The sequence below is a fragment of the Macrobrachium nipponense genome, chromosome 23 (genome assembly GCF_015104395.2).
Source record: "Macrobrachium nipponense isolate FS-2020 chromosome 23, ASM1510439v2, whole genome shotgun sequence".
In the NCBI taxonomy this organism is placed as follows: domain Eukaryota; kingdom Metazoa; phylum Arthropoda; class Malacostraca; order Decapoda; family Palaemonidae; genus Macrobrachium; species Macrobrachium nipponense.
The window spans coordinates 53,864,652-53,875,874 of record NC_061090.1 but is presented as its reverse complement, the minus strand read 5'-3'; the positions used below and the strand labels follow the sequence as shown (position 1 = coordinate 53,875,874).

The 11,223-nt window shown below is 34.5% G+C and overlaps 1 protein-coding gene across 3 annotated transcripts in view; it reads right to left on the bottom strand.

Moving 5' to 3' along the window:
- LOC135200864 (uncharacterized) overlaps window positions 1-10,989 on the bottom strand; it is a 22,858-nt gene extending 11,869 nt beyond the window's left edge. The window contains exons 1-5 of one of the 3 annotated variants that reach the window (XM_064229603.1): window positions 10,849-10,989; window positions 9,036-9,342; window positions 7,986-8,209; window positions 6,114-6,243; window positions 5,159-5,280 (exon numbers count right to left, since the gene is read on the bottom strand). In XM_064229603.1, coding sequence (XP_064085673.1) covers window positions 5,159-5,280; window positions 6,114-6,139 — 148 coding nt within the window. In that variant the 5' untranslated portion in view covers window positions 6,140-6,243; window positions 7,986-8,209; window positions 9,036-9,342; window positions 10,849-10,989. Of the gene's footprint in view, window positions 1-501; window positions 1,305-5,158; window positions 5,281-6,113; window positions 6,244-7,985; window positions 8,210-9,035; window positions 9,343-10,848 lie in introns of those variants that run through there. The other 2 variants (XM_064229612.1, XM_064229587.1) reach the window with 2 other exon arrangements.
- Window positions 10,990-11,223: the final 234 nt, after the last annotated feature.

Here is an 11,223-nt window from a genome sequence, read left to right as displayed (position 1 = left end):
ATCTCTTCAAAGAGGCGCGATCCTATGGATCACAAAGGTAAAGAAATTACGCATAATTAACATATAGTAGACTCACTAGAAAAAATTCATACGACCTGCAATAACAGAAGAAACTATAAACCGAATTTTCATGCGATATTCTGGTATACTAAAAAAAAACTGTCTTACGTGTGATAGTTGAAAGCAAAAGGGAATCGTTAACCTTTGTGGCTGAGTTGGTTAAGTAATATTCATGAATGGATAACCCGGAAATAAATGGATTCCAAAACCTCGACCGATAATAATCCTTTCTCTCAAGATGAAAGATGAAAGCGACTCTCATTATTATTTTCGATTTGTTGTGTACACTAACATGTGTATAGGAAAATTTATATAGATATGTATTACGCTTATAGATTTGGTGACATACGTAAGCGCATGTACCAACTTTGAATAATTTTTTTTTTCGAACGAATGACAAAATGTTGTCAAAATGTACACAAATGGAGAAATCACACTTACTCAGAACCCTGTTTTTGCACGCAATCACAACCGATATCAGGACAGCCATGGAGAAGGCAACGCCGAAAACGATGGCAAGAATGAAATACGTGGGGGGGGAATCATGCTCTTGTTCTTGTCCACTCTGGTTGTAGCAGTGAGAGGCGGGTCGGGAAAACCTCCATTTGGATGGGCCTATAGAGTATATAGCCATGGTGGTCGGTCTTGAGGAGATTGGCGTCTCTCTGATGTACTTTTCTAACTCCTCTCCATATTTGATAGAGACTCTGATATACCATCCCCATTTTGGAAAGTTACCTCTGTATATTAATGTGACACTGACGTCATACCAACGGGAATCTGGGAAAGTGCGGAGCTCCTCAGCTGTAAAGTTCACTTTGTCCAAAGTCCCATGCGTCCCGTGTGTTATTTCAGCCTGTATACCTCCAAAGCCAACTTCTGGTTTACAGTAAAGCACAACTCTTTCCACGCCCTGAGAAACTGCCTCCCTTTCGCCTTCAAAGTATTCCTTGACCACCATAACACCCTTGGTCACTGTTCTGCCGGCACTGCATCCGTCGTCGAGTTCTAAGTTGTTGACTTCCAAAGAGCGCACTGCACAGAGGAGAAACAGCCATGGTAGGTATTTTCTTGCCATTGCGCAACACAGAAACTGAACGAATGATGCTGCGAAACACGACAGTCTACGATATGAGATAACTGAAGATGCGATACATAAAGGCCTAATCAAAACTGGCAGTCGGAGAGCCGTCTGAAAAACACGATACAATGGTTAGGCGCCTTCTAGAAGTCTACGGGCAACTACGTCATTTCTAGTAAATCTGACACAGCGGGAAAAACCCAGCACTTCTAGAACTGATAAGGGTTCACATCCGTTGTGCAATGCTCTCACGTTGTTCTGTGAATCTGGTAAATATGCTTCTTTAGAAACTGAACGAACGAACAAAAATATATACTATGCTAAGAACAGAGGTTCTCGTTTCGTAATCCTTTCAATGCAGTAAGAGTAAGATGACCATCTTCATACAAAACTCACACTTAAATTGAAACGCCCCGATAATAGTGGACATCATGACATACTCATGAATGACCATGCGAAGTATTTCGAAAACTATTTTTGCTTAATCGGGGGGTAAGCATACAAAGTACTTTGTTGTTGTTGTTGTTGGTGTTCTTGTTTGGGAGGGGGGCCGGTAGGAGAGCCCTATAGAAACACGTAAAAAGGTCTGAAAAAGGTGTTCGCGTTGAGTTAAAGATACAGGAATTTTTGAATAGGATATTTATGATTTATTGATTAGAATGAAAATGTAAAAAAGTAATTAATGTGCATGATAAACAGTAAAGAAAAATTATTACTAATGAAATATAGCGTATTCATTTTAATTTTCGTTGGTGAAACAATGCTCAATTGGACCGTAGATTTTAGCACGCGCCCCGAGTAAGCTGGGGGTCGGATCACGCCTTGTTTAGAAATAATCTCCATGTCATGAAGATCAAACAAGCGAGGGAAAAAATGGAAGTAAAGCCAACAAATTTGCAATTGCAATAGAAGGATTAAATGGATATTTCATTTATATAAGTATTCAAGGAAACATCAGGGGAGTCTATGTAGTAACCGTCGCTTCACCCGCATCCCGCATCCCCCGCACCCCCCCCCCCCCCTCAGTAAATTAATTTAGAGCCATTATCTTTTTTTTTTTCGAAAGTAGAAAACATTCCATTTTCTATAACCCGTTTTCTTTTTTCTCTAAAGTACTCCAGATTTTTATACACATTACGTGAGAAAGGTTACATTCTCCCAGCCAATTCATACATGATGATTATGAAGAAATTGATGTGTAAATACAGTGCATAAAGTCAAATTCATAGCTTGTATGGTGATAATGATGATGGTGACGAGTAGATATTGTATTTGCGTGTATATATATATATATATATATATATATATCTATATATATATATATAATATATGTGTGTGTGTGTGTGTGTGTGTGTGTGTGTGTGTGTGTGTGTGTGGGTATTCTTAAAAATCAAAGCAGATGCGCTTGACTGCATTATCTTAAACAAACACACGGAAAATTATATGCAGAAAGTCAAAGCAAGTGCTTTCGCCTTCATTCAGGCATTGTCGAGGTACAATTATATATATATATATATATATATATATATATATATATATATATATATATATGTATACACACACACACACACACACACACATATATATATATATATATATATATATATATATATATATATATAGATATAAAGGTTTTTACCACGGAGGAAAAAATGAAAGGCGAGAAAGCCAAGAACTTTCGGTCTAGTACGACCCTTTACTTAAGCACAACTGATCATACAAAGCGAAAACATAGTAAAAGTAGGCTTAATATCCAAACTGACACTACATGATTAGCAATAGGGTCGATTTCACTCTACAGCAATGAAAAAATGCCTGGGGGAAAGATTAGCGACTTTATAGGCAACCACGCGTTGTCAACAGATGATTCATCCAGAAAACAATACATTCTTAAAAAACAAGGAGGCCCATCCGACTTAGTACCATAAAATTTACAAAAATGTTCCATAAAATTATTGAAAAGACGAAAATAGAATATAAATATAGCGAGAGAGAGAGAGAGAGAGAGAAGGAGAGAGAGAGACAGAGAGAGAGAGACAGAGAGAGAGAGACAGAGAGAGAGGGGGGGGGAGAGAGAGAGACATAATAACTATATACATGTGGGACTAATTCATTAGTAGTTCATTTATTTTAAGGTCCTTCATAAACATTTTACAAATATATGGGTCCAATTGGTACAATCCCAGACTAAGATTTAGGTGTTTTTTATTGGTGATTTGCATAATTGCTGATTCCAGTAAATTTCTTGAAACATAATCATTAGACCTAGCAATTACAGGTATCGCCCCAATCTATACAATGAGATTTTTCGCTCAGATGGATAAACAGTGCATTTGAAGTCTGGGCTGTTCTAACTGAATACATATGCTGCTTAATACGTACACAAACTTTTACTTGAATGACTGACGTAAAAAGATGGGTAATCCTTACAAGGAATTTTGTAAATGATGTTGTTATTTGTTACGGGACTATTCTTAATTAGCATATCTTTAATGGTATTGTTATAAGAGAACACTACATTAACATTAAACTATTTAAATATTGATTTTATGGTTTCAAATCCACGAAAGTAAGGCAAGCTAAGTAAATTTTTAGGGGTTTCTTTTTCATTTCTAGCAACACTGTAAAACTTTTTGTGAGCTTTTTTATTTATGAGGTGGGTAGCAGAGATCGTTTCCTACCTTTTTTATGTATTCTATTTCTTGGTCAAGATATTGTGGACTCGTGATACGCAAAACAAGTAAGAACATAGGGGAAAAAATTTAAATTTTAATATTAAGATGGTGGCCAGAATAAAAATGCACATATGTTAAATTGTTTGTGGGTCTTCTATAAATACTGAATTTACATTGGAAAGCTTCTCTATGTATTAATACATCTAGGAAAGGGATGACATTGTTATTTTCAATTTCAACAGTGAATTTTATGGATGGCACTAAATTATTCAATTTAGACAATAAATCACTTACATCGATACCAACAGGTAAGACTACCAAGATGTCATCTACATATCTGTACCATTTTAAGGGGACAAGTGTGATATTCGGGAGGTGTTGTCTTTCAAAAAATTCCATATATAAGTTTGAAAGGAGAAGTGATAAAGGGTTACCCATGGCCATACCAAATATTTGTTGGTAATATTCTCCATTGAAAATCGGCAATCACAAATACACAACTTAATCAATGAAATTATGTGACTAACGGACATAGATAATTCATCCAATACAAGTTCATTATTTAAATATTCAAGCACAGAGATCACACTAGGAGGAGACTTTATGTACAACGATATTAGGAAACATACATCAAAACTGACAAAGATATTCACTAGGGTTTAGTACAATGTTATTTAATTTTTCCTCAAGATCAAGAGAATTCCGGATGTGTGAATTAGATACAGTTCCAAGTAGCGGGGATAACAATTTAGTAATATATTTAGATAGTTTATAAGCAATTGATTCTACAGTACTAATAATTGGGCACATAGGTTTGTTTTCCTTATGAGTTTTAACTAGGCCATATTAATAAGGTAATGAGGGACACTTTACAGTTAATTTACACAAGAGTTCTTTTTTATCTTTAAAAATTTGTTTCATATTGATATTAAAGTTTTTAATTACTTGGTCCACGGATTTATATACTTCGTGATCAAGTTATTCACACACACACACACACACACACACACACACATATATATAATATATATATTATAATATATATATATATATATAGGCTATGTATACATACCACACACACATTCCATACTAGAGGGAAAACAGGGCTTTATATATACAAGTATTATATATGTATTATATAATTTTATGCATGTACATACTACATACATACATATATATACATATATATATATATATATATATATATATATATATATATATATATATATATATATATAAAGCCCCTGTTTTTCCTTCTAGTACGTTTGAATGAGTTCATCTCCACCATCTCCAGTTCTTTCGAACCTGGTTAGGACGTATGGTTTGGTTCGTCCTTTTTTACCTGCTTGATTGTTCTCTGTCAATGTCCTCATCATCATCATCATCATCATCATCATCAGCATCTTCATAATTCTTCTACCTTCACCAACTTCTTTTTGTTTTACCTCTCTCTCCAACTTGCAGCTGAAAGGCAATACAAAGCATTAGAGGTAGTTAGTTACAGTGTAGGATATAAGTTAAGTCAAATAAACAAATAAATAAATAAAGCCTCGTGGAGAGTGTCAAGAGTTGATGTACGATGATTCCACCTCGTCCAAAAATGTTAAGATATTTTGGTAATTGGCAACTCGACGTACGCTCTTGACACTCCTTCGATGCTAAATCATAAATATGTCCTCATTTTAGACGATTTTCGTTCTTTCCTTGTTTTTGTTTTCTTCCGAAGGATATAATTTATGTAGAGATTATTTTACAAAGACGGAAAAAACTAACGAAAACGAAATCATCTCAAATGGGATACGGTCAGATTCTGCACTGTCAACACGCCCAACTAGGGTTTAGTTTCGGGACAAGTGATTATCATCATGGATATACCAAACAAAAACTCCTTTCAGTTTTCTTCTGAAGATTGAAAAAGAAACCCACAAAATTATTGTGTATAACGTGTTTACTTAGTAAACACGTTATACACAAGCATTTACATTTTATTTTACTCAACACTCGAGTTCTTTCAGGCCCTATCTGTGCCCCCTTTTCAAGAGATGTGTAGGTTGTTAGCCTGCTGGGCCTTGACCAAGGCTAACAACCTACACATCTCTTGAAAAAGGGCCACAGATAGGGCCTGAAAGTACTCGAGTGTTGAGTAAAATAAAATGTAAATGCTTATAAGTAAACACGTTATACACAGTAATTTTGTGGGTTTCTTTTTCGGTCATGGATATAATAAAAAAAACATTGTTGCCCATAGGCACTATATCGATTTCGATTCTTGCACATATTTCCCATTCCCAATTTACCTCCGCGGGCTGACGGCAAACTCCATTCTGCATCCGGCGTATTGGTACGCCTGCTTCAGCACCGATCCAGTTGCTGGCTTGTGTTGGCAGCACTGATTGGCAATACGTATGCAAGTTGAAGATGGGAAGTCTGTCCATAGAAAAGGTGAAAGATTTTAATGTTTAGGTTTGTAAAATTACTTTTTTTTTTTTTTTTTTTTTTCACTGACATCTGTGAGGGCAGAAGCATCAACAGAAAAAATATCACAAAATAGAAGAAATCAGTGATAAGCAACTGAAGAGTAAAATCCAAAAATAAGAAACAAAGAGACTTTTAAACAGGATGAGTTAGAGAACCTTCGTTTCCTCTAGAAGTCTTTGTTCTGATAACGGATGTTCTGATAAAGGAAAAAAGCACAGCACACACAAAAAAAAAAAAAAAAAAAAAAAAAAACGAAAAAACGACCAAAGACAATCATCAAGGAAAAAATTAATTATCTGGTGAGGGGTAAGTATGTGTTTGTGATATATATATATATATATATATATATATTATATACATATATATAATGTGTGTATATATACATATATATCTATATTATAATATAGATATATATATATATATATATATATTATATATATATATGCAGAAGCAGGTACTATGTCCCCCCCGTACCTCTATGTAAATCGGATTACAATCCACAATGAAGTAAAATCCTCTTGTAGTTTAAAATATGTATATCTTGTCAGGATTAAAGCTTTCGACCATCAACTGTGGTCTTGTTCACTAAGATGTGATATGCACCTCAAGGAACTGACAAGTAAGAGCACAAACATTTGAAAAAACAACGGTTAGGTAACAAGCTAGTTCATATTATGATGATCAGCAGTTGAGCCTCGTTCTTTCCAGAAATTCTGGAAAGAACGAGGCTCACCGCCTGATCATTCATAATATGAACTAGCTTGTTACCTAACCGTTGTTTTTCAAATGTTTGTGCTCTTACTTGATAGTTCCTTGAGGTGTATATACATTTTAGTGAACAAGACCACAGTTGATGGTCGAAAGCTTTAATCCTGTACAAGATATATATATTTTAAACTACAAGAGGATTTTGCTTCATTGTGGATTGTTATTCCCGATATATATATATATATATATATACTATATACTTATATATATATACTATATATATGCATTAAGCTACAAATGTCCTTTAATATCCAATTCGCTCTACCTAAAAATTGATATTATTTTCATACATGTCAAACCGAGGGGAATTTTTTAGCTGATCATAATTTCGTCTCTCGTGGATTCGAACCACCACAGAGGAGAAATCAGGGCTTCAGTGATCTTACTGACCATGCACTGAAGTCCGTGATTTCTCCTCTGAGCGCTGGTTCGAATCCACGAAAGGACGAAATTATTATCACCTAAAAAAAAAAAAAACCTTTGGCTAACATATATGCAAAGTATATTAATTCCGAGGTAGAGCGAATTGGATATTAATATATATTTATAGCGCAATTACACATACATGAATCACGGTGATGTGATAAAATTCATATGTATATATATATATAGACATACATGTATACATGCATGTATATATATATATATATAGTATATATATATATATATGTGTGTGTGTGTGTGTGTGTGTGTGTGTGTGTGTGTGTGTGTGTGTGTGTGTGTCTATGTGTATCTGAGCTAGTATATGTATCTACGTATGTATGTAAGTATACACATATGTATACTTACATAAGTGCAATGCAGAGAGAAACAACTGTTTCTAAATAAAACTTGTAGTTTCCTCTCTTTCTAACAAAATCATATTCATACAAGATATCAGTAATAATAGTTATCAACCAAAAGTGACCGGCCAAAGAACTTACCTAAGATAGGTCAGAGAAGTTATTTAATTCATCGATTTTTTTATCTCCATTTCTTTCTCCTGTCCTTCTTTTAGCTAATCATTCTATCCTTCTTCCGTCTCATATCCTTTATCTTATATGTTCCACCTTCCATTTTCTATCTCCTGTCATCTTCTGTTTTCTATCTTGTGTCTCCTGTTGGCTGATACGATCGAATAGGCCAGCGGTGCTATACATTTACGTACCTGAGGGAACAGATATTTTGAGTTCATTATTCAGGAATTGTGCCATATATATATATATATATATATATATATATATATATATATATATATATATATATATATATATACACTCTTTCTTCCATTTGAATCAGAACAGCTTATTTCGTCAAAATATCCCGGGAGATATTTTTTAGTCTTCGGGACAAGCGATGATTCATCATAAAAGGAAGAAATACTCGTCACAAGTCAGCTGATATTCCCCCATAGCAGAGGTCCTATCTTTACTGCTTCCTTACGTTCTTTAATTTCTAAAAAATTAAAAGGAAAAAAATTATCTTGCCTTTTACTTCTAATGCATTACCCTACTGTAGTTTTTATATTCCCTCTTTAAAGACATTTTCAGTAGAGTTACTAATTTATTTATCTGATTCCCATTTCGAAGTTACCCTACTTCCCAAAATCACAGGACCATTCTTTTCTGTTTTTTTTTTTTTTTTCTTTCTCTTTTTTTCTATTCTAATCATTCCATTAATTTGTCTTCTGTATCTAAGCTAATATGTAAGGAATACATCTCTATCTTATTTTTTTAGGTCATGTTAATTTTCTTTTTTTTTCGTTTTAGTCATCTTGTAATTTTCATTGCTGGGCAAAAATGGGAATTTACATCTGACTATTATAATCTGCAGTTTAAGAGGAAAACTTCCAATTCATGATTCAATTAATCCTAACGAATGGGCAATACGTTTAATGATATGAGAAAATAAATGCGATAAACAAATAACTGGACGATTCCACAACGAAGTAGATCGTAGACATGCAGACAAAAACCAAGAATTTACATCCTTACCTCCTTCCTCCCAGAAGGCATTTGGCAAATATTTTTTTTCCCTTTTTTACTCAAAGAGAAACGTTTTTTCTTCTCATTTTTCACTCAAGGAGAAACTTTTTTTCTTCTCACTCAAGGAGGAAAGTTTTCTCTTCTCATTTTTCACTCAAGGAGAAACGTTTTTTGTTCTTACTTTTCACTCAAGGAGAAACGTTTTTTTCTGCTCATCTTTCACTCAAGGAGAAGAGCCCACTTGACAGAATTACTTTGGAGGTTTGCTGTATCTTCTCATCATATGAAGAGTTTTCGAAGTCATAGAATCCTCATCCTGTTGATAAAAAATAAGAAGTATTATGTAGTTCTTCGTTTAAAAAAATAACACACAAAGGCATTATTTATATATATATATATATATATATATATATATATATACATATATATATATATATATATATAGTATTATACTATATATATATATATATATATATATATTATTTTTATCTCTCACACAGAAAAAGTAACTTTAGTTAAAATATGAACGTTTGCATTTCATGGATAAACATGCATTATATATATTATATATATATATATATATATATATATATATTATATATATATATATATATATATATATATCCTTAGTATATGCATGTGTACATATATGTTTTTTTTGTCTCTTGCGTGAATGAAATGATTTCAATTAAATAATAACGTATGCATTTCCTGGCTACAATGACGTGTATGTGTATGTGTGTGTGTGTTGTGTGTGTGTGTGTGCTAGCGCACGTATTCACAATAGGATAAAAACTAGCCACAGTCTAGGACCAGCCCTTAGGTGACACGTGATCGCCCTCATGTAGACACTTCACTCACACTCTGACGTGGAAAAAAAACCATATGCGGGCGGAAAGGATAAACCCCCAATGTGAGTGGAAGAGAAACATCCCCACCTCTCATGTGAGGGGAAGGGAGGCAAGAAATCTGGGGCCTCTTCTCCCTTACAGGGAGTTATAGAAGCATGTGGAAAGTTCCGAAGTTAAGTAGTGAGTGGATTGCAAGAAACATTGTCGTTTTTAACTTTGCAGAATGGGAAAGGAGGAGGAGGAGGAAGAGGAGGAGGAGGAATGATCATTAAGGAACGAAAACTTTGAAACTGAATAAAAAAAAAATAAATAAATAAATAAATGAATAAAAGCCCATCGCTGCTACTAATGTTATTGTTAGGTTATGGCGGCCTTATGCCATTACCAGCATGGGTTCTTATTTCAATCCCTTCTGGCTGTATCCTTACCAATCTTTGCACCGAGTTGTGACAATTTTTATTTCATTTTATTTTCCTAATGTTATTTATACATATATATTTTTTTATTGGTACAAATCACGCTCGTGGGCAGCTTCGGTATGATCACCAAATACTAGATCTTTGGTATCAAGAAATTTGGTGACAATATGCTCAATGATGCATTTAATGTTATGGTTATTTTTATCTTTTATGTATAATTTTTTTATTGGTACAAATCACGATCATGGGCAGATTCGGCATGATCACCAAATATTAAATCTTTGGTATCAAGAAATTTGGTGACAATATGCTCAATGATGCATTCAATGTTATGGCTATTTTAATTTTTTTATGTATAATTTTTTTATTGGTACAAATCACGATCATGGGCAGCTTCGATTTGAATACCAATACCAGATCTTCGGTATCAAGAAATTCGGTGACAATATGCTCAGCGATGCATAGAAAAAAAAAGTCTTCATTTTAATGGCAGTTTAGTTCAAAAATGAGTCTCAGTTCACTCAACTTGACAAGACTAAAGTGCGAACTCACCATAGACGCCATGCTGTCGTTGTGGTTCTGTTAAGTTGGCCTTGTGCCAGCACCGGCTCTCCCCCCTTGATGTCAACTTAGAAATGGCAGCGTCGCACATGACTGGGGAGAAGAAACACTTCAGTTCTGAACGGATATAGACCGACTGGGGAAGGTGGGATGGCTACCGCGGGCTTTTATGGCACGGGCCACCTCCGATGTCAAAAATAAACTCCCCCCCCCCCCCCCCCCTCTCTCCTCTCTCTTCTCTCTCTCTCTCTCTCTCTCTCTCTTGAGATTTGGTCCCCTACCTGCGTACGAAAGTAACCACGGGCATCGTTAGGTCAATAGGGACGTATGGAACACAGATCTGAGAAAATGGGTATACATGAAGTA